A 24,853-nucleotide genomic window follows, 5' to 3' on the forward strand; every position below is an offset into this window, starting at 1 on the left:
TACGATTTACGTAATTTAATTGTGTAACTCAGCAGTCTCTCACGGGGAGGAATGGCATTAGGCAAATGAGGGTTATACTTTTCTTGCCTAGAGCACAAGAGCAATGTAGGAATTTTCTTCTGAGAATACAGTTCAGATAAAGTAATGACAGGAAGGCTTTTTTGAGTTGTTCAGGCTAGCTGTACCCCACTTGAGTTTACCCAGTTTTTCTGAAGATCAGTTCTGCAAGCAAACATCCTCTGTGCCTAATCTGGGAGAAAAAGTTAGAAAAGATATGTCCCCCCAATTATTTTCTGACCTTGGCTTTAATTTCTGAGCAGGCAGAGGCAGATTAATCAATAGCCTCTCTTTTTCAGTTGATGTTCACCCCTGTAGAACTTTATCTGTTATCTTTCCCTTCTCCTCTGTAGACAGATCTCTTTCACGGTAAGCTAGCATCGGTTCTGCTTGACTGATGCTTCCTTTTAGTGTGCCGAGTCTTACCAGATTTAAGTGAAATTCAAGCCACTACAGTCAGAACCTATACTTTGTAAACAGTGTATGAGATACAGAGAGCTATGTATTATATGAATATATAAGATACAGACTTTATGCTGTCTTACTTTTTAGTTCTGTCTACGTTGAGCCTAGAAAACACAGCTGAATTTCAGGAATTAAAAGGATATTTGTCTAAAATTTACAAAATGTCAACCAGAAAATCTCAGAAAGTTGAGAATGAATTGTTAGATAATTGTAAGAATGCTCCTTTCTGAACTGAAGTGTTTTTTGGAAGCTGTTTAGTAATGTACCAAACACATTGTTTGACCCAGTATATCATACTGTATGTGCTTAGACATTTGTGTTTGCATCAGTTGCACAAATTTGGAGTGCTGTCAGTTCATTTTCCTTTCTGTATATCCAATCAGCTATACTTTCCCAGTGCTTACAGTTTGGTTCTTTTCCTGTAATCTGACAATATATCCACCACTGGAACTGCAGACTCCCAATCTTAAAATGAAAAAAAATGGGGTGGATGGTGTCTAAACTAACAGTCTGCTATGGTTCACTTTGCATTTCAGAAGGAGAATCCCCAGGTGACTCTCTAGGACTTTTCACATCCTGCTCTTCATTAAATAACTGCAGGGCCAAATTTTAGTCTCAGCATGCGTACAGCTTCCTGTGAGGGGAATGGAAAGACTAGGATTGCTGCTCTTCTGTTTAAAATGTTAAAAGCTATCAAGAAATGGTTATAACCAAATAGCACACAGCTAGACCTCAAGGTACCAAGGGTTTTGATATTGCTGAAGTCAGTGGCACCTTTCCAAGAAGATGTTAGAAATGGTCAGGCCTTTGTTAAATTAACCACCCTCAAGTGGCCTCATGTTGGTCATTCATTAGTGGCAAGGAAAAGTGTCTGTCTGCAGTCAGTGGGGGGTCTCTGATGGAACTTAGGAAAATGCACAAATTAACATATATTGTTTTCCAAATAATTACTTTGTGTTTCAAAATAAGACTGCCAAGAATTAATAAATCCAAAACTTTGAAGTCTGGGAAAAAAGAGAATTCTCTACAAGTGACAGAAAGAGAATTAGTGTTGGTACTTTTCAACACAGTTATTTCAGAATTGGATGAAGCATCCTTGTGGTCAAAAACTTCCTGTAAGATTTTGTATGAAGTGCTCTTCATGTACATAGCACTTTGAAGTATCTGTTCTGCTATTTAAGATGCTGTTATGTAGGTGGTGCTTGAAAGTGCTCTTGCTAATAGTGTTGCCCTGAAGATAGTTTTCTTCTATAAATCTGCCTTCACTAACAGAGTATCTTTAATTACAGAAGAAGCACTTGGCTTCATTAGCAGCTCCAGCCTGCAAGGGATCAGCATAGCATTGACATCATTGCTGTCTCTTCTTATTGGCTTTATTTTGGGAGCCATATACTGGAAGGTAAGAAATACTACATTTAATTGTTTACCTAGTGATACTACGTTTCTTAGCTAGGGGGAGGTGAAAAGAAGAGAACCATTCTGATTTTCACTGAACTGTGGAATGCAGATGTAAATAAAATGCAGATGTCAAATTCTTGAATTCCACTGTCAAAGTGCAAATCCTGTCTTATCAGCATGATCACTGTCTAATTGGAAACTCATCATGGCTGGGCTTTGCGAATGAAGATTTGGGAAGGGCTCTACCCACGTTTGTTACAAGCGCGCTGGTGGCTAAAAAGGCCAATACAAGACAGGCATGTCCAGTTGCAAAAGGCACAGCAGAAAGACTCCTTAGGTGGTATATTCTGCAAGGCACAATGTAGGATTCACCCAATTCTCCATTTCTCCTATTGTATATTGAGAACAGATTTTTTTTTGCTTTTGCTCCTACAATACAAAGACTTCAATAATAAAATTATATCAGTAGCAGATGTATTTTAGATGGCCAGATTTGACCTGCATTGTGCAAGCTGACTGATACTGAAAATATGAAGCAAATTGAAACATACTGCAATTGTTTAGGGAGTTACTAGAGAAAGCTTTAGAATATTTATATTTAATGCATTTTCTTCCCAGAAAACACATCCCGAATCCAGACCAGAAAGTGTTGAAACTACGCAGTGTCATGACTGTCAAGAGGAAAATGAGATAAGGTATAGCATTTCATTTGATATTTACATTTGAAAATATGATTTTATCTTTGAGAGCTACTTCCTGTTACTCTAGCTCTATGACAAACACAAAAAACCTGCAAACATGGGGTCTTGCTGCAGAGGTAAAATATGTGCTTAGGGTGTGCCCTTTAAAGGACCTTCTGGTGTAAATATAGAAATTGATATGGAGAATATTTCTGCTTACAAAATTTTATAAAGAAGACATTGCCTTCACTTTGTCTGTCCTTACTCCCACTGTGAGAAAGGATTGCTGAGACCTATAGGGGAAGCAACAAAATAAAATGAATGTTGTCATTTGCTGTGTGGTGTAAAGCTAGGCTGACACTACAGTGTAAAGCTAGGCTGATATTATGGAAATAAATAGAAAGCAGTGTCTTCCTCGTTGTGTTCCTAAATCCTTTTAAATACTTTTTACATTAACATTTTTTGTGTTCTTTTACTTTTTTGTATTCCCCAGGGTATTATGTTTTCCAGGGGTTTTTTTTGTGCTTGTAGAAAGTTGATGAGGACTCATTAAAATCCTAATCACTTCCTACAGTCATCCTGAAATGATTCAAGGCTCTGTTCATAGTTAAACTCATACTTAAACATGGCTTTATCTGACTTTTAAACAGAAGTTCTGTGTAACTCAGCCAATCAAATATACCTTAGAAATAACAATTAAAGACTTTGAAGTTCCTTGGATGTGACTTGGGCAAAGAATTCTGTGAAATTCAGAAAAGGACTTAGGGATATTCATGCTATAGCATTTTGAGAGTACTGTTTAACTTCATATTTCATGATGTTTTGTCAGATTTTAACTGTGAGGGACTTATGGAAAGATCTGATGCGGTTGGTAGAAGGACACATACTGTAGTCCTCTCACACTGTGAAATGTCCGGTGCTGCCCGCTACTGAATGCAGAAACAGGCAAAGGTCTGATCTAGCAGTTTGGTCACAGGAGCTGAAATTTTTAGGCTTGCTAAAATAATAAATCCTTAAAACAAATTTACTTCATGTACAGTATATAGAATGAAAGACTGTATATTCACCAAGTATATTAGTTGCTATGAGTAACTCATTCTGCACCTCATCCTCACAGATATTAAATCCTGTGAAATGGAACATACATCTTCCTTTAAACTTCACAGGAAATATTAAATACTGTTTTATATGAAGAAAAGAGGAAAAAAATTAGTTAAATGCAGGCGAGGACCTTAGCAGGAAATTTAGACAGACTGCGTTCTCCATCAGATGTCTTCTTAAATATGTGGCATATGTGTTGGCATATATGGCACAGATGAGTAGTAGAAATTTCTCCTTCCTGAGAAATTTGGAATATTCATCTACAAATAGAAAGAACTAATAGCAAACATAAATTATAATACTTTGGGTTCCCTTTTATTTTAACTAACTTACAGATCCTGCTATTCTATTGGAATTAAAAAACTAGTATTATAGTAATAAAGTACCTTTTTTTTTTCCCCCAGTATGTTGCAGCAAAAAGAAAAGAAACATCTACAAGTGTAGCTGTTGCTTTTTTTCCCTCAACACTGTTACTGTTTCATGTACTGGTAAGTTTTTCTGGTAACAGTCTTACCATAGACTTAATTACTTTCAGTTTCTGCAATTCAGCAGTTCATTTTGGGAAAAAAAATGTATCTTGCTATCAGTAGGCTTGATTTGTGCATGAGATCTTTAGCAACTACTTTAATTAATCCTGTACCATTAATTTAGACACTTGACTTTTAACTCGAATGCTTCAAAATGAAATGTGCAAGAATTCCAAAGTGAAGTACAGCTACTGCTACTCCTTTTTGGCTCAAGAGCTGATGGAGAAGCCTTCAGCTGTTGTCCTACAGCAGTTTGGAAGCAATGTGAACTAAAAACACAGTCTGCTAAAAGTAGCAGGTGAGCGTAGGAGAACAGGTCAAACAGAGCTGAGCTTCTATTAATTGTTGCTTGGTCAGCACAGTTTGCAGTCTCTGTAGCCTCATCAGATGCATCATTCTTGCTTTAGTATGCAAGAGTGAACAGCAAAGGCAAGTGAGGTTTCTCAGTCACAACTGTCCTCTGCAAAATGGTGTGCTTCTCTGGCAAGAGGCTTCTTACCACAGGAACTGTGCTGTTCTTAACCCATGGCATCTATGAAAGAGTCTGGAAGATTCAGGCAGCACTGAATGGTTCATTTTATATCATGAGTGGAAAGAGCAATGCAAAAGTAAACAGGCAATCCAGATTTTGCAGTTCGTCCTGTAGCGGTTACTCTCAGGTGTTTGATGTGATCATGTTAGCTACAACTTGAGTGAGTTTCAGACTCCTCAGCTGCTTTGGTCTAACACCTGCTTAGTGAGAAGGTAAATTGTCACTGCATTGGACAAGTCATTCAGTTTTTCCAAACGTGTAAACTCAGTTTGGTATTGACTTGTCCAAGATGACTTCAAAGGGAAGTTTACTGCCAGAGATTGCCGATACCAAAATGCACAAACAACACTTCTGTAAAACCATGACGGTTGTTTCATCACCTTAGATGACTTCGATGAGCTTTTGCAGGCAAGGGTGTTCTTGACCAGGAAAGTATATCTTATAACATTTTTCTTTCTGAGTAAAGAAATGTCTATACAAGTGTCATTAAATTTATCTAGTTCCAAAATTATAAAGAAAAAAATGTCTCTGTTATATGTCTGTGAGTTATACAGGGAGGAAGACTAATCAGCAAAATCAGTTTCTGTTTTTCTCTTCAAGCAGGTAACAGTTCCATGTTCGCTTCATAAATGAAGCAGCTTTAAGCACATTCGTATTCCTTCTGGAGTGACAGACTGAGTCTGCATCTGTTGTTGCTGCCCATGACTTCGTAGACATGATATAGAAACGAGGACAATTTGTGTTTGTTACTGTGAAACCAACAGTGAATTGAACAATTAAAGAAGAGTGTGCACTTAGCAGGACTGTCTCTTATATGAATATCTACCTTGTGTGACATTTGAGGATTTCTAATTGCATTAATACTTTCATCTGACTCTGGCAAACAAAGTATGTCCTGAACAAAAAGCATCTTTCAAATGCCTCCATTGTATAATCATTGCAAGTCGTAAATACCTTTCCACCCTTATTTAAATTTTGTGTCCTCTACCTTACATTGATGTCTTCAGATGGAGATCTCTGAACTGACAGAAAATGCAGAAATGGATACAGATAACATACTGTTTGATATTGTATATAAAACTTGAAAGTAAGGTCATACCACAAACTAGAGTTCTAGACTTTTACTTATAAGGAGCTGTGTTTATGCCTGACAAAGGTCGTGTGTACAGCAACATGTGGTCTCTGTCGGGTGCCAGGTGGCTGGTTGCCCACCCCAGAAAGCCTCAAGAATTTATCAGCATTGATGGTCTCTGTTCAGGAGAAGCAAATACTGGATGAAGACAAAGTAAACAAGAAGTGAATGTAACTCATAGAGCTTTGAAGCATTCAGAGTAACTGCTGGGGATGTGAACACTGGTGAAATTTCCAGCCATGCTAAGGGAAAGTAAAGAGTCTGAATTGCGTTCAAACATCAGAATAAAGACAAATCCATGAAATGTGTTTTAAATTCTGATGATGTATGCCATTGATACTTTGTCTTTAAATGTCTAGAGTAGGAAATCTGAAAGATACTGAGAGTGTATTTAGCTTTTACTTACATCAGCTATAATTAATATTTGCATTGTGTTTTAAGTGATAAGTAAGCTTTAATATCCTGGCATTCTCCACTCTTGAAGGTTAATTCTTTTGAAACAAAAGAGAAAGGCTTTGTTTCTCACTTGTCTTCTGCATCTGTTGCTGTTATAGCATCAATGGAATATGTACAGGACTGATGTACAGACATGTATTTTCAAGTAAATCCTAAAAATACCATGGTAAAAGTTACAAGTGTAGTTGTGCGTCTTTTCATCTTGGCTCTTTCCGAATAATGGTTGTGATTATTTATTGGTATTAGGGAGGTTTACTCCCAAAAGGTAAAGGCTCACTTCAGATGACAAACTGTCATCTGTTATCAAATTGACCAGGTCAGCAAGACTTCTAGTTTAACCTACTTAAGAAATTAAAAAAAAAAAAAAATCCCTTTTAATGTTTTGCATAAAGTTTTAGTTCTCTTTAAAATGTATAGTCACTAAAGTTTTTAAGAGTTCTGTGGAATTTTTTTCATCTGCTGAATTTTCTGAGAACCATACATAAAAAGAATATGTCATACATATAATATATACGTATGTGTGCATGTATGTGTGTGTACATGTGTGAGTGTGTGTGTATTATTGGTAAAACTGTCTTACTTATTAAAAAGACAAAACCTCAGAACCTTACCATGTTTGATGACAGAGCTGATGTGTGCATATAGCCACTCTAAGCGGAATTTTTACTCTATGAGATCATTGTTAAAACTTCTCATGAATTTACTGATGCAAGGATTTGATCATGTGGAATTTTTATTTATACTCGAGCCCTTTTTGCACTTCCTGGATGTCAGAAAAGGGTCCTCAAGTCCTACTCAGCTGGTATAAATTAACGTAATTCCATTAAGTATAACAGAACTTTGCATCATCTGAGGAACTTCTCTTAGGCAAGATCGAAAGAAGCTTAGTGTGAGAAGCTTCATGTTTATTCAGAAAGATGCTCCTGTAGAACTAATCCAATTAATAATCAAGGTTGTTCATCACATCTAAAAAGCAAGTGCATTCCTCAAATAACAGAATTCCTCATCTGCGGTTAAGTTTCCTTTGACATTGTGTCGTTCTTTACTCACAAGGCCCTCAGACTCTGAGTTTCAAACCTATTTAAGAGTTACCCTAAAAAAATTGTCAGTATGACCTATTTGATGGAAATTTGCACCTTATTGGTAATGTAGAGAATAACTGTGTTTTAGTTTTGACTGAATGGAAAAGTGTCCAGAAGCAGTTATCCTTACACATTGTACAAAAACCTTAAATACTTCATACAATATGATATTAAGGCAAGCTTATACATTTGAAGTTTTAAAAAAATTTTCTTAGATTCAGTCAAACAATAATCTTGTATTTATTAATGTTCTTGTTCCTAAATGCATTCTGTCCAGAAAATCAAATGCACAATGATGTTGCACATTGGTGTGCCCCAAATTATACTTCGATATTCAAAATGTGCAATATTTTAGGCTTCTTAGTCTACTATTCAGTACTACAGAAAATATCAGCTATGAATTGAAACATACATTAAACACAGATTTGACAAAATATTCACCTTCCAAGAGCAATATCTCAAAAAAGTAGCTAAATCACTTTCAAATAATCTTTCTGTGGAGCAAGGGAAATTTAAGGCTATATGAGAATAGAAAGAAAATTTATGTACAAACTTTCCACCTTCACATCACAAACTTTGTTCTTTGAATATGCACCAAAGTCGTATGACACATGGAGTAGCAGAACTGTTGTTCGACCTTATTGTTTTCCCATTCTCTGCAACTCCTTTTGAGAGATCTGAACATAACATCAGGTGTTCTCGGTCCTCTTGCAAAACAGGGCACTTCTAGACATTCTGTACATACAGTAGATAGCATGGCATTGGAAATGGGATTGTGAATTTATTGGAAACTTTCTGTGGCCACTGAGGAGATCTTTACTTTGGACATAGTGACATTTTGAAAGACAACTGACTTGTGAGACATCTTTGAAATAAATGGAAATAGAAAAAGTTACTGTTCAGTGGGAGTTGAGGTGGCAGAAATAGACTTTTAATTGTCTCTGTATTCCATTGTAAGCTGTTTAACTTCTGGAGAGTGATCAGTTTTTCAGTCTTCTTTTTGGGTAGACAGAACCTACGCATTAACACATTTGGAAAACTAACACCCTTCCTCTTAAAATGAAACTGGGGGGAAATGGGTGTTGTATTTTTTTTATACAAAAGTCAGCCAAATTTGGCTTTTGGATATCTGTGGTGAGAAACAACATTTTTAAATTGCCTTTGAAATAGTTCACTTTTGCATGCAATTATTAAGGGCCTTGTGAGGAAAAAAAAAACAGATAGTGATATGCTGAGTAACTCTGTTTAGGTTTGTGTTTACTTGAATGAATTAATGGTACTTATTTCATCACAAGGTCATTTTATAAGCTTTCTTATAAAATGTGCTTGACTACAAATGTGCTTAACTATGGAGTGTGTGTACAACCTGCACATTTTTTTAGGTTCTCATCTTCACCAGCTCTGTTTTCTCTGTTGCTCTCTCTTTGTAATATGCTGAAACTGTTCAGTACACACAGTACAACTACTAAATTGAAAATCTAACTGTATATATAAAATACTGATATTTTGAGTTAGATTTACATTTAAAAATTATCCAACATTCTTCAATTCAGGAATCTGATTCAACTGCCTTAAATGCAGATCTACAGTAATGGTGACATGTTGCTATTATGTTATCAAATTGATGGAACACGGAAACTTCAGACTCTTTAGTGACAGAGACACAGACATTTGCTGGTTGCATCATGGGCAAATTCATTTATTTAAATGTAACTGTCAGCACAGTTTTGCATAGTTACATTCTGACTGAAGGTAATCAACAAAGTTTATAAAATGTGATGTGTGTACATATGTGTCCTCTTGAAGATAGATGTTTTCCCACATCCTTTTTTATATCAGTTCAAATTTGGAATTTACATTATATACATATACTTTATTGTTCTAAATAAAGATATTATGCACTGCCAAATAATTACTATATTGCTTTGTGTCAGTCCCATTTAAGACCTTTCTTTAAGTCCTGTATCACCTGGAAGAATTCTGTCAGAACATATGCTACTAGATGCAGACTCCTTCATAATGCATTTCATGAATGTTGCTGGTGCACTTCTTGCACAATAAGTAGCATTCACCAGGGTTTTTCAGTAGAAACTAGAGCTTATCCTGTGAGAATGGCATCATTTCTTTCAGGTTTCAGTAGTTTATTGTGGCTTTTCTGTAAGAAGTCCAGGACAGGACACATCTCCATTCCTGAGAGAGAATGAAAGGATGCTGGCTTAAGAGGAAGAGATAAACCTGCTGAGACTTTCAGCCTTCCTTGGAGAGCATTAAGGAGCCTTGGAAGAAAGAGAGGTGAAGCTGCAGTAGTCAGATACAGATGGAAATAAGAGTGAGGTAAAGACAGGACACAGGGCAGTAGGATTTGGGGATAGCAGAATTTAGGGTATGGACAAGAATGAGAGCTGTGGCTGTTGGTCTGGACACAACCAGAAAGGCAGAGCAGGTGGACTTGAAGGAGGCTACGGAGCAGTGGAGTAGCACTGATACTGTATCAGGAGTTGTGCCCTGAGAAGCAACACTGGTGGCTCAGGTGGGTCAACAGTATGATGGACACTCAGTTCAGCTAGGGCTACATGAGTACCATGTAGCTGCAGAGTTGGAAATGAGCATACTTCATGTGGAAGCTGCAAACTTCATGCAACAAAAAGGAGGCAGATTTGACTTGGTATTTCAAGATGCCAAAAGTGACAGCTAGGTACCTGGAAATGAGATGTAAGAATTCTTAGCTAACAAAACAACTCTCACCAAAGTCAGGAGCTGGTAAATGATAATCTGCTTCAATGTCCAGATTGACTGTGGTGTGGAGGTTATTGGTGAGGGGTGACCCTCAGAGGAGGGAACAGTAGTGTTTAATATCAGTCACAAACTGTGGGATCAAGTGCTCTCTCAGCAAGTTTGCAGACAACACCAATCTGAGTGGTGTCAAATACATCCTGGGCTGCATAAAAAGGGACCGTGGCCAGCAAGTTGAGGGAGATTGCTCTGCTCTGAGACCCTACCTGAAATACTGCATCCAGGTCTGGGGTCATCAGCATAGGAAAGGTATGGACCTGTTAGAAAGGGTCCAGAGGAGGGACACAAAAATGGTTGGAGGCATGAAATATGTTCCTATAAAGAAAGGCTGAGAGAGTTGGGGCTGTTTAGCTTGGAGAAGAGAAGGCTCTGGGGAGACCTTATTACAGCCTTCTAGAACTTAGAGTTGGTTTATAAGAAAGATGGGGACAGACTTTTTAGTAGGGCCTGTTGCAAAAGGACAAAGGTTAATGGTTTTAAACCTAAAGAGGGCAAATTCAGACTAGATATAAGGAAGGAATTTTTTACAGTGAGGAAGGTGAAACACTGGAAGAAGTTGTCCAGAGAGGTGTTAGATGCCTTGGAAAAATTCAAGGTTAGGTTGGATGTAGCTCTGAGCAACCTCATCTGGTTGAAGATGTCCCTGCTCATTGCAGGGAGGAGGAACTAGATGGTATTTAAAGACCTTTTCCAACTCAAACTAATCTATGACTCTATGAATTGTAACATATGTAGACAGAGTAAAGTGCAAGAGGAAAAATCCGGGAAAACATGTAAATCTTCAGCCAAAAGAGACACCACCATAATATTTTGATGACTTACATAATGCTGACTAACTACATACCACCACCACCACCTAATTTGAACCCTGAAGACTTAAATGTGCTAAAGGATTGAGAGAAATATTTACCTCCAGTTTTCCAATTTTAGTTTCTCCAAAACAATTAATATAAACATCTCAGTTAGTGGACAAAAACAAAGGCTATCTTTGTGTGAGGCATGGACAGCATTAATAATGGCATTTTCCTACTTCTGTCATGCAGAAAAACAACATTTATTATAATAAACAACTTTTTCTTGATAGCAATCCATTTTAACAGCTTAACACTTCCATGAAATGACTGTATTTTAGATGAGCTGGATATATGTCCACTCCACGTACACTCCATGTTACACTCTAGTGTAATTTTATTCCATGTTAACACGTGTGTTACTAAACATATTTTTTGCCCAAAGTTTCTGAATGGTCATAAATAAGATGTTTTTAGTCTTAACAAAATGGATTGTTTCAGTATTTTACACTATATTAACACCTTATAGAATCACTTCCTTACTACTCTTCAGTAGTTGTTGATGGTAATTTTTTTCCAAAGTTCAAACATTTCTAAAATGGATTAAGTTTTCCCAATATCTACAAAGCAGCATGTGCTAACACAATCAAGTCTTGTATTATTATTATATACTTAAAAGGAATTACTATGTGCTGGTGTGTAATAGAAAATAAGGTTAAATTAAAGCAGACTGCAAGGGGGAGGGAATGGAAGTTTAGCCTCTTTTTCCTCTGCCATATCCCAAGGTAAGTTATTGCAACATGTATCAGGAAAAATCCCAATGTGATTATAGTTCCTCTGACTTCTGGCCCTTTCTACAAGACGTCATGATGAGCAAGCAGGAACTAAAAATACAGACGAGACATTTTGCAGACAGACATGAGCCTTGGGCTTCTGGCCAGTCACAAAACGCAGGGACAATTTTCATTCTTTTTTGGCAAGATATTTCTTGAGCTCATGAAAAAATGTTCAACTGAGACACAAAAGCTTCTTTGTTTGTCACCAGTTCTGCTCTGCAGGATAATAGCATGATAGTAAAATTGGCCCAATTAGAGTAAAGAAGCTGCAGAGCAGAATGTATAGCTTTTGTCAGTTTAAGTGACTACCACAAGTGACAAAATGTCATCTTCGAAATTTCACCTTGTCATCTCCTACATTGTGAATGATGCTTATTAGGACCCCCCAGGTTATTTAATCTGTCATGTTCTTAAAGTTAAATATTTTAGACCTTCCTTTTTCTCAGCAGTGCTGTCATCATTAACAAAACACAGAACAGCCTTCACCTTTAGAAGTGACAAAATGAGGATGTGTCTCAAAACCAATTAATAGCATCAGTGAAAGCAGAGCATCTGAATCTTTTGTGTCTCATCCCCGAGAATAAAGCAAGAAGTTCTTTGTGGCAATTATTCCTCCTTTGCCAGAAGTTGGGAAGAAAGTAATCCATTGACATGGTGATACCACTCAGCAGTTTGTTGTTAAGTCTTGTTTCATATTGTTCCAGAGGAATCCAATTGCCTCAGTCCGTGAGCACTGTGTTTCCTTGATTTTATTTTAAATGCTCTAACCTTCGGATCAAAAAAAGAGTTGTTCGAATGAAGGATACTGTTACATGCTGCAAATTACATTGTAGCTCATTACATTTCAAATAGAATCACTGATACACAGCAAAGTTTTAAACAGGCATACTAATGTACATGTAATGTAGTGTGGGATGGCAGGTGCTGATGGGGGTGGAGCAGGAGACAGTGGTTGGATTTAGCAAATTTTACAGGTAACTGCTGTGAACTTCAATCATATACCCCGAAGGAATGGCTGCACGTTACAGAATCTCTTCACAAATCCAGCTCTTGGCAAGAGTGAGCCTCAAGATTGCCAAGTCCCATGCGCTGATCAAAAGGCTTGCTGGGCATCCCACACTGCACTGTATTCCCCAGCCACTGGCTGCTCAGTACCGTTGCTCTTCCTGCTCAGTGGCTGCAAGTGCCAGAACCACATGCACCTACCATGTCCCTGGGGGTTCCTGAGATGAATCCATCTATATTTCCATATAGGCCACCAACGTTATTTCACTGAGAGCCAAAAATCTGGCTCCACGTTGCATGACTCAAACAGGTCTTCTGCATTTCAACCTGGACCAAAACTGGAAACTCAGCAAAGCCCCAGGTTTTTTCTCTTGCATACATACACCTTTATGTTCTGTTCTGTCATTATCCAGTACCTCCTTCAGCCCCCACCCAGACTCCCTGTACTCTCCTCTTGAGTCATACTCTGCAATTAAAGCCTCATGTATCCCACTTGCACTTAGCAGCCCTAACATTAGCAGTTTTATGTAGACAGTAAACATTTGAGTTAGCATTTAGGAAGAAAACACTTCAAATTGTTTAGCAAAAGATTAGACTTCTGGGGTCAGCTATAACTGGAATACTGCTAGTCTCACTGTAAATTGCACTGCACAGCAGTACACATGCTGGCTGCAAGCAGAGAAATTCCCACAGAGTTTTTCCTCAGAGGAACAAACAAAGTTTATGCAGCATAAATATGTTAACCCTATTTTCCCCTAAAAGCATTTGCCCGTCAGATTTAAGACAGCAAGAGCTGGGCAAATTAATCAGATATGTCTTTGTGTGGTCCTTGCTCACAGGGTTCCTGTCAATAAAATTTCCTGAACTGACTGAAGTCTAACCTTTGCCTCTGATGACCCTCTTGTTGATCTTGCCCAGACCGACTATAACTTGAGCTCATTTTGCTGTTTCATCTTGCTGCATCACCAGCAGCTTCTGTGGCCCTTGCCTATCCAACCATGAGTTGACTCAAACCCCATGCTCTTCCCACCTCTAACTCTGTGTCCATTACAAAACCTTGCCATATTGACCAAGGCTGGGGAGCAGCATGTGTTTTCAGAGTCAAGACATACAATACACCCATCCAAACACCTCCTTCACCTTCTTATAGTAGTCTGGGCCAGGTTTGCATGCTCTGATGGATCAGACACCAAGGTATATGTCTTTGGACTCAAAGAGTGTCCACAGCCTCTTCACCCCACAACAGCAGTGCTGCTCCAATGCTGCTCCACAGGCTGTGGGAAGCCACACAGTGCCAGCCTTTAGCTTCCATCTGGCCTGGTTCCAGGAGTACTGCGTTATACTTTGCACAGCAATGCAGATTCAAAGGGAGAGAGAAGCATGGTCTTGCACCCAGCCTGGTGGGCAGGGGATTAAGAAACCCTTTATTTAATTTTCCCTCCTTCACGGGCAAACACTTTAAGGATTAAGGTATTGAGTAATAGGAGGAATATATATCATTTCCTTTGTGCGCACTGATATTAAAAATAAAAGCAGTAAAATAAAAGCACCATTTCTAAAGAAAATGTAAAGGTAAGCAATAATGCAGGAAGTTAGTATGACTGCGTGCAGTCAGAGACTGTTGTCAAATTCTTTGATGGTTTTGTAAATATCTTGTCTACATATCATTCCAGTGGCTTAAAAATAAACTGGGAATCTTTTTTATCAGCAAAAAAGATAAATAGCCTTCACAAAAATGGTAATGTTTTAAATTCTACTAAGTCTGCCTGACTGTATATAGTGACAGTAAGCAACCCAAAACCAAGAAAGCAATGCCCAATAAACAAGTTCATGTACAGCAGCTCTGCACTCAAGAGATCAGGTTTTAGAAGTTTGTAGGTAATTTATTTTTTTAGGGAAAAAAAATATTTCCAAGTTCTGAAATTCTATGACCTCTTTGGAGGGCAGAATAAGCATTAAAAAAAAGGAGATCATAGCAAATTATTAATTCAAATTAACCAGATAATTATATGAAACTCTCGTGCATAAACCATGGAATTTCACACAGGGATTCCTGAATTTAATCTGCCAATTTATAATGGACATTTTTCGTTGCAAATAACCATTTAATCTGAATTGAAAGGGATATGAAAGCAAAGTTACTATGCGGAAAACTATTAACTATCATTATGTAAAAAAAATAATTTAATTTCCACTTCAGACTTTTATCTGTGGTTCTATAAAGTGGCAACAGTGCTCTGGTAAGGGCAAAGTTCAACTGCAGGACACAGAAGGAAGCATCATATGATTTTGGCAATTAAATAAAGTATCTGAAATATCAGAACATGCCATCTACTTGATAAGATGTTACTTTTCAGGGAAATGTAAAAATCTGTTTCAGGAGTAAGCAGCAAAAGAAGAAAATACAAGTGTGTATTTCTTTGAAAAGTATAGGATATCCTTTCTCTTCACAACCATTTTTATGACCTTAAATACTTCTCTACTCTATTAGTAAAGTAAGCAACTTGCTTTCAAAGCCGCCAAAAACATTTTTGAACTGAACTCCATTTACAGGATTTTTCATTAATTGTTTCCAGTCTCATTACAAGATTCTTTCCGTTTCAACATGTTTTGGATCTTAGCGCTTCTGGAAATCAACCAAACCTACAGCTCTAGCGAAAGCTTATCTGCAGAGGAGTCTCTAGATGTAGTGTGTGTTACAGTTTCCCACCATTTATCACTGCTTCTCTGCCTGAGGTTACTGCTTTCAGAGCAAAGCTGGCAGAACAGCTTAGGTAAGACTTCCTCACCTGTTTCAGTACCAAATCAACTGGGCAAACTTGAAACACTTTAAAAACTGCTGTTATTTAATAAATGAAGGTGAAATAGATGATAGAGCACTACAAGGGTTGAGGACCTCTCTCATCACACATTCTGCCAGCTCTGGAGGAAGAGGCAATGTTCGGCAAAGACAACTGCTAATGGACACCTGAAAATGTGAAAAAAATCACATCACATCCAGTGGCAATCATTTGTCTGCAGTCTGCTACTAAAAATTAACACACAATCATGCAAATGACTCATCCTGAGAACAAATCGAGCTCAGCAATACAAAAGCTGATGCTTGGTCATACTATAAGATCTTCAGAAACATCAAAGGACAAGCTTTGGTTTTGAAGTTATTCTCTAGAAACTAGATTTACAACAATCAAGAAGATTAAACCCTCCCTTCTTGCCTAGTTTCCCATTACATGAGGCACACTTTGTTCATTCCAGACAGTTTCCCAATGACAACCAGGACCTCAGAGCACCAGTGAGGCAAAAATAACCAAATCCACTGGCTGTTGCAGTTGGAAAAAGATATGGAAGGGAAATGGTTTTTAAGAGCTTTTGCTAAAACATTACATTTAAAAAAACCCTTGTGTGTCACCCAGTGTGTTTGCTGCAAGCACTGATATGCATCATTTACTTTCTGCTGTAACCTTGAGGACAAAGACTCAGTTTTTGCCCTAGAAAATAACACCAGTTACATTTTATCCATCTATTGGGAATATTTACTTTACCATGTACAAAACTGATTAATGTCTACAAAAATTTTCCATTTAGAATTCAGCCAAGCATAGTATATGCATTGCTTATTCCGAGGAGTATTGCACCTTTTTTTTCTTTTTTTTTTCTTCTTCACAATCTTTTGCTCTTAAGCATAATCCACTTCTTGTTTCTCTCTTCAACTCTTTTTTGACCTTTTCTACTTACCTCTAGGAATATAAAACTGGAACATTTCATCAAATGTAAGCATTAAAAAAATATTAAAGCATTTTCATTTAAAAATCTTAACTAATTTTTTGAAGGACATAGTATTTAATCTTATGTGAAGCTAACTCAGGTTTGGCATGATAAGGTGGTCTAGATAAACCTCATTATATAAGTAGGTAGCATAGCAAAGATACAAAATATTACTAAGCCTCACAGTAATAAAAGGCATATTTCAGGTTTTGAGACATTACCTGTTTTCTTTCCCCTACTTATAACTATCTGTAAGCTCTCCTCTCCCTTGTATCTAGAAATACAAAATTAAATATTTTATCAAAAGTTCCTACTATATTGTAAAGCTTTAAAATTGATCAGTTTCTTATTTGCTATTTTAGGAAAATGGGCTGGAAGAATAATCCATCCTCTTTCCAGTACAGAGTCAGTGTTATCTTTGTCACTTCTGAAGTAAGTGGTTTTTACCTGCTGGTACTAAAGAGTCCATAATGGAGAACAGATTATTAACTTTCTCACTTCAGAAGCTTTCTACATAGGTTTTCTACACATTGGGTCTTTTCAGCCTTTTCCAGATTAAACAAACCTGATGACTTCAGAGCTTCTTCACAGGCCATGCTTCCAGCAAACTCCACTTGCTGCTGTCCTGCCAGTTTATTAAAATATATCCAAAAGGTGTTGTCTATAAATTAGAGGTACATTCTTGAGGTGGTTGCTATCTGAAATAGGATGACAATATTTATTACTTCTCCAAACTTGATCAGTAGATGCCAAAACACTCAAACAGACTCCTGCAAAGATTTTATTTTTCTCTGTTGCGACAGAGATATGAATTAGCTTCTGCTACTTATGTGTTTTCTGTGTCAGAGTGCTTTCTGTAAACTCTATCACCTTTTGAAGAACACAACACTAGATGTTTAGTTTATTTTTATTATTTAAAGTTCCATTATCCAGAATAATGGAATTTTTTTTTCTTAAAACTAGCAGTGGTCCAGAAAAAAAACAAGTTGGAAACTTTGCAAATGAAAAAATACAAAACTAAATCAACAGTCAACAAGTAAGATCAGCTATATAGTGTCTTAATCAACAAAATTATGCTGTATATTGAAAGGCTTTCTATTTTGAGTGTTTATGATGAAACTAGACATAGCAATTTCAGATTTGTTTTTTGGCTAGGAAGTCACTATGAGCCTGAGCAGCCGTATCGCATCTTCTCCAAAAGCTGAATAGTTGATTCTGTGGATAGAAGTTTTCTGTTAAGAATCTGTCATACATATTAAACAGAAATGTTAAGAAGTTTTCCACAGACATTCTGAAAAATGGTAATTGTACATCACTTTAAAACATGAGCATTTTTCACATAGTACAGTATTTCCCTAAAGAATGAAATTCCAGCTCTGTCTCTGAAGGAAGATAAAAGTTTGCCTACATGAAAAGTATTCCAGAGTAGCTATTTCTGATTAAATGCAGGAGTGGGCCTTCTAAAACTGAGCTAATGCTGCCTGCTTACAAATAAGTAAACATATTCTGAAAAGGGATTAAGTTTATTTGGTACAAACAGTCTAATTTTCAGTCAAGATCTCCAACATCATATACAAATTAATTGCATAATGTGAATAAAGAGGAAAAGGGTTTTTTTGCTTTAATTTAAACTGTGCTTTGATAGAAATTAATTTTAATCTAAGTCATAATTCCATCCACATTTCTGGTGCAGCATAAATGCCAGCAATGGAAAAGTGTCAAAGCCCTGTAGATCAATGGGTTGTACAAAGCAGGGAAAAATACACTATCTGGGAGCTAATTATTCAGGTTTTTAATAGATATAATTATTACTGGAATTTTTCAAAATATTACTATATATTATTTAACTGCCTTCATTAAGTGTACATTATTTAATTTTATAGTAATTTTATCTCCAAATATGTTTTCAATTTAGCAAAAATTCTATGAAGTTTTGGGCCTCAGTCATTAAAGCCATCCTAAGTCATCAAGTTTTATATTTTTGGGCAAATTAATCAAAACAATAAAGAGTTCTCTGAGTCATATTAGAATAAGATCAGTAGGTGCTGATGTTTCAGCAGCAAACTGCAGTGAATGTTTTTAGACATGGGGTTTACACTCAGGTTCTCTCTTGGTTAGATGAAGAGTCACTCACTATCAAATGATAGCATCAGTCTAGCACTCTTTGGAGCTCTAAATTATTCAAAGTATGTTAGAACTACCTATAAACCCCTGACTTGTATTACCAATGGACATACATACAAGGTTTGCTCTTCAGAGAAAATATCTATATCTCTGCAGCCAATTCTGTTACAAGCAAAAAGCACAAAAGAAGCTCCTTTTGAGCAGAATTTCAATCACACTGAAGTATCATTATGTATTTGAATTGTCTCCTTTTTTTCTGGGAAGCCTTAAGTTCAAGGGAAGGATGTAATATTTCAGAATGATTTGTATTTGCTTATCTACCATGAGGCACTTGAAGCTGATTCAAGACATGGGTGGGAGCAATGTGGCAACACAAGGCTTGGCAGATGGGCTGGTGACCTCTCAAGCTGTAGGAAGATCTTCAATGCCAGTCAGAAGGGTTAGACACCATGCTTTTCCATCAGAGATTGTGGAAAATGATACCCAGCCCAGATACTGAGCAGGTCTGCAATTTCTTCTTTCCTATGACTTCTCCTCAAGAATCTTGATATTGTCTTTTTTTTCCCCTTAGACCCACCCACTTTTGCCAGAAAAGGTTGGGAAACAAACACTCCAAGTGTGAGAGATCTAGTGAAGCACAGACTACCTCATCACAGATCATCACCTTCACTGCGAAGACCTATCTGTGAAGGTTTCATGTAGGGGAATCCCCAATAGTGATGTATTTGTTCTTATGCATGGTGGAAACATTATGGGGGGAATATTTCGTCCTTCCTGCCACCACATTAAACCCAGCTTTCTCTGAATTCATTTGCAACCTGCTCTATCCGTTTCGTTTTCATCTCACCTAGCGAGATGCAGCTATCTAGCTGCTAGCAGTGACATGAGAACAATACTTTATGTAAATAACTTGAAAGTGAAAGTTGTCATTAGTGCAGGTAATTCTGAAAGCAAGTGAAACAGCTTTTTGCAATAAGAACCATTAATGAGACTGTTGCTAGGACTGTAGTCTGATTCAGAATATGCCTTTTTGGCTTTCTTATTTTTCACTGCTTTTCAGGAATACAACTCCCCAAATGGTAATGCTTTCTTCTATTGCAGCAAAAAGTATTAGAGAAGCTGTTCATCTCCTTCTGCCTGAGCAGGACAGACACTCGAGCACAGCAGAACACATTAGAGCATATTTCATCTGAACATGCACAGTCCCATGAAACATTCTTGTGCAGATGCCAACTTCCAATGGCTGAACACAGCAAATTGGTCTCAACTGAAGATGAAGAAAGGAAGAGCTAGCTGTTTTGTGTAAACCAGATATAGGAACGTAGGTTAGAAGGGCTGTGTGGAGATTGTCAGGTCCAGCACCTATCAACATTTAGCAGCTCAATCACCAATGTGATAGAGGGTATTCTAAAATTCCAGAGAAAGTTACTTTTTGGAGTGGGAAGTGGGATTTCTAAATGTAGCACCTGAGTCAGATGTACAGGATAACTACAAGCAGAAGGCACCTAAATGATGTGAAGAAAAACACAAGGGAGAAAGGAAGTTGAAAATGGAATGAGATGTAGCAAAAAATACAGAAAAATACTCATACTTCCAGAAGAATACCATACCCACACTGTGTGGTTTTTTTAGGACCTGTTGCTCTCTGCCTCGTATTGTGTATCCCTGTTCCCTTCATTAAATGTGGTGTAATGAAATACACTCCGTGATTACATTTCTCCAGTTTAATAGGAAAGTTGTTGGAATATGAATCACTACCTTAAATACTTTCACTTCACTCTTTTGAAGAATAGCTGTTAGACTGAGACCAAATGTACAGTCTGCTTTACCCTGAAGTAAGTTTTATGGTTTTTTGTTTTCACGTAGGGATCAAGACATAAAATAATTTTCTGTAATTTCCTAGGGAGACTGAGAAGAGAAAGAGCTTTCAGCCTTTTAAAGGAGTGAGCTAACATGGCATTGTGACAAAGTGTTATACTGTGTGTATGACAAGTGAAAGGACTTGTAATGAATCAGAAACACGAGCCTGGAAACTCTGTATTTTTTCCAGATATTGCCTCCATTTTCCCAAGGAGAAAGCATTCCTTTCTGGCCCATCACAGTGTAGAATGTATAGAAAAGTTTAACCCTGTATCCTTACAACAAAAATATGTGTTCTGCCTTACTTCAAAACTACTCATACACTATGCTTTCAAATGTATGAGTTTAATCTCTGTGGAACTCAGTTTCCATTCCTTACTAGTTACTGGACAGTGAAAAAAACCCTGCAAACCACAAACCCACAAGACAATTGTAAACAAACACTATGACAGATGATGTGGAAGAGAAAGGAAGAGCTAAGTGAAATTATTTACTGATTTCAAGTAATAAGAAAGACTAAAATTACTGGACTGAATGAACTGTAAAGAAAAAAAAGATGAAAAAATATGTAGCATATGAGATGTGAAATTTTCCTAGAATAATCACTGTAAAATTATTTTTTCTATACCAGAAATTCCATATGTTTCATACAAAAGTGTGTGTCCTGCCTCTACACTGGAAACTATTGGAGTTTCCAATATTCAAAGAGACTGTCTGTATAGAAAGACACTCTAGAACGACCACCATAGAAGACCTCTTACCAAAGTTTATATAATGGTCAATTTTACTATCTTACACAAGATTCAGGGTAGTATTTCTAAGTCTATGTTTATTTAGAACATGTTGTTTTTCAGAAGGGACCAACATCTGCAATATGATATGAGTCTTGAACCAAAAGGAACAACTCGTACAGCCAGTGACTTTCCCAGCCACACATCATCAGGTTCAACAGAAGAACAATTAAGGTCTTTTGAATATTAAAACAACAACTAATTTGGAAGGAAATTCCAAAGAACTTAGATCTTAGACACTAACTGTCAATGAGGATTTTCATAAGTCTCCATTTAGTTTGGTATTCCATCATGTCTGCAAAACAAGCCCATAATAAATTAAGCTGCAGATGAAAGGGGCTACTGTTCATGAGCTTTTTCCAAATCTAATCTAGGATCCAGTGTAGGGTTGACAGTATCAACACCAACTGTGAGTTTCTGAGAGGACAAAGGCAGATGGAGTTAAAGCATGATGCTAGGAAGAAAGAAAGAAGACAAAGCTTTCTCAGCAGTAAGGTTACTCAGCTGACATATCTGAGTATTTCTGAGCAAGAAAAATACTGGTTTGTTGGTATTTTTATGTCTCTAGTTATGCAAGCAAAACACTGTGATCATATTGTGAATAAAAATTTTACTAAAACCACAGCTGTTTCATATACTAAACTTTTCATCCTAATTTTAAAAAAAAGTAACAGGGGCCTATTTTGGCCTTTAATAATGTAAATATACTTTAAAAACATTAACTTGTTATTAGTTTCAAAGTTTGAGCAAAATTTTCAGGCACAATATTATTTCACAAAAGATTGAATTAATCTATTTTATTTTGTACTGAAGTGAACTAGAAGCACATTTATAGATACAATTTATCTATACACACACAAGAAATTATAATATCTGGGTAAAAAGGTGTTTGTCATATCATATTTTATTGCCAAATTTTATTACAAGACCCGTTCTTGGAACCTCACTTAGCTACTGAGTATCAAAAACAACCATTGAAGACCATAGGTAGCATTCTCCATATCTTTTGAAAAGCAGACCCTGATATAAAGCCCAGGTTAGAGGCTTGTAGCTGTGTACCTTAACTCTTTCTATTCACATTGTAATCTGTTTATAAGAATGCTGGTAATTTTTCACTTAAAGTTTGAAACTTCTCAGGCAAGAAGTTGTATTTTTTTTAAATAAAAATGTGTACAGATCAACTATTGCTAGAAGTTACTACAAGCACTGAGGTAGGGTAAACTCTGAAACAGCAGTACATTTATGGGTGAGATAGGTTGTAGACCAGGGAATCTACAAATTGGCAGTCTACTTAGGTAACACCCAAGTATCAAGAGAAAACCAAGACCTTTCTATAATCTGCCCTATCTTCTACCTTCACTAAGTTTACAGGATCAAAAGTACATTTCAGGGCAGCTTAACAGTCAGCAGACTTAAAACAGAGAGAAATATCCATTCAGCTGATGTTCAGGCTCTCATCGATCTCAGTGAAAGCTGGGAGAAAATAAAAACCTTGCACAGCAAGCAGATTATAGCGGTGGGTGGAAGAGAGCCAGCACAGCTCTTGGGTGGTAGGGACAACAGGTAGCATCAGAGAGTTTCTGACCGGCTTTCCATGACCATCTTCTGTCCTATCCTTGATGTGGTGTGCCCAGCTCTCACCCCTATTCTTCTACTACCCCTAAACCCACATCCTGCACATGTCCATTTCTCCCCTTGTCCTCCTCTCCTTTGTTCATCCCCATCAAACTGTTCAACACAGAATGTCTCTGTTATGTCCTTCCTTGCACTTAACTCTTTCTAGCTCCCAGAAAGCTTTTCCTCCTCTCATGGAGGAGCAGCTGGGTCAGTAAGTGCAAGGGTGTGAGGAGGACCCAGCAAAAGGGCCCTTCCTGGGCAAGACTGGGTGTGAAGAGCTGGGAAATAGGAGGAGGGCTGGATGAGGAAGGAGCTGACTTCCATCTGCTCTGGAAGGCTATAAGAACAACTCAGCTGCTCACAGGCATACAGCATCAGCCTAGGGGGATGCAGATATAAGGTCTGAGTGTAAGATTTTACAAGACTTATTATAGACAACAAGAGGTATGTGACATACACAGGTCAGTGAGGAAAAAATAAAGAAAAAGAATCATAATAGGCTAGGTGGAATAGGAATGCCAAGAGCCATTAACTAAGACTGTGACACATAGCCTTCCACTTAAAATCAAACCAAACTGATTTACAGTGGAATTTAAGTTTAATTAAGATATGGTATTAATGCAATAATGACAATTGTCTACAGGAGACAATTTACATATGGAATTACTCCTTTATTTAAAAACTTCATATATAAATGTTAAATCTATATCATCTCATTGGAGAAATACTACAAAATAATTTTAGGAAAACAACCAGAAATGTTACAAAGGCCAAAAGATCTCTACCCCCACAGTAGTATTTATTCTTCAAAAATTTTAGTGTCAAAGACTGATTTCATATTTTTTATTTTTCTGATTCTCATATCTGAGACTGATAATATTACTGTCATCTCTCTTTCCTCCATAGCATTCCTTCCTAGGAAACTTATTTTTTCTCTTGGCAAACTTGTCAAACCTGAGGGACCAAATGCTTCTAATCATGACAGAAGATTCTATGTCTTTTTTCATCCTCTTATTTTTTGGTTCCCTCTTGAAGAAACTTATCAAATCTGCTTCCTTCCATATGGAACATTTCTGAAATACTGTGAGGAACAGCCAACAGTAGCCACTTCAGATATGTTTAGCTTGTTAACTCTTTTTTCCCTTGCTCAACTCGAGGATTGGGTATGTCAACACAATAAAAGTATTTTGATTCATAAGACTGCATTTTCCAGTTTTCATAATTGGATCCTTTTTAAGTGAACAAAATTGTCATGTGAATCCGTAATGTGTTAAACTGGTCACTACAGATAGAAAGTAAAATATCTTAGTCAGAAAGGAAGCCCACAAATAACTAAGGAGTTACTACTACACTGTTCCCACCCTCCCATTCCCATCCGCCTTCGGAAAAACCTTTAAGAACTCCTCTTGAGTGAATGAAGTAGTATAAACTTAGATTAGAGTGAAACCAGACTAAAAATAACTAGATCTCAAACAGAAGTAGCTTTTTTATTTAAGCATTACTTGCTAATAAGCTGGATCAGATAATTTTCATCAGGAGGAGTCTAAGGGTTGTGTTGAAGCTCTTAATTTTTGCAGAGTCTTACCTGATTAAAAAAAAATCACCACATCACAGTAATCAAACATTATATCATCTTTCACTAAATGAAGCAGCATTGAAATGTACAGAAGCACCATTTGATATAAACTCAGTCTATGAAATTAGCAGTGTTTCAGTCATTGCTTGAATAATTCTGCATTTGAAATGCAAAATGTACTTCCTGTTAAAGTATGTTGGCTATTATTTTGAAGATGCCAGATGGAAATAATTCCCTCTTAATCTTGTGAAAACTCAGAACTCTC

The 24,853-nt window shown here is 37.0% G+C and overlaps 1 protein-coding gene and 1 long non-coding RNA gene across 2 annotated transcripts in view; one reads left to right on the forward strand and one right to left on the reverse strand.

Annotated features, from left to right (window-relative positions):
* The window catches only part of KITLG (KIT ligand), a 33,101-nt gene extending 23,765 nt beyond the window's left edge, over positions 1 to 9,336 (forward strand). The window contains exons 7-10 of the mRNA XM_029963439.1: positions 1,812 to 1,921; positions 2,539 to 2,615; positions 4,106 to 4,189; positions 5,361 to 9,336. Of these exons, the coding sequence (XP_029819299.1) occupies positions 1,812 to 1,921; positions 2,539 to 2,615; positions 4,106 to 4,145 (227 nt within the window). The 3' untranslated portion in view covers positions 4,146 to 4,189; positions 5,361 to 9,336. The remainder of the gene's footprint in view (positions 1 to 1,811; positions 1,922 to 2,538; positions 2,616 to 4,105; positions 4,190 to 5,360) is intronic.
* A 3,134-nt stretch (positions 9,337 to 12,470) lies between these two features.
* On the reverse strand, positions 12,471 to 17,237 carry LOC108641027. The gene is made up of 3 exons (XR_001921683.1): positions 17,186 to 17,237; positions 15,645 to 15,823; positions 12,471 to 12,618 (listed from the first exon to the last, which is right to left on the reverse strand). It is a non-coding gene; the product is annotated as an uncharacterized LOC108641027 (long non-coding RNA).
* Between the last annotated feature and the right edge of the window lie 7,616 nt (positions 17,238 to 24,853).

Source organism: Manacus vitellinus, unplaced genomic scaffold (genome assembly GCF_001715985.3).
Source record: "Manacus vitellinus isolate BGI_N305 unplaced genomic scaffold, ASM171598v3 scaffold_5_pilon, whole genome shotgun sequence".
In the NCBI taxonomy this organism is placed as follows: domain Eukaryota; kingdom Metazoa; phylum Chordata; class Aves; order Passeriformes; family Pipridae; genus Manacus; species Manacus vitellinus.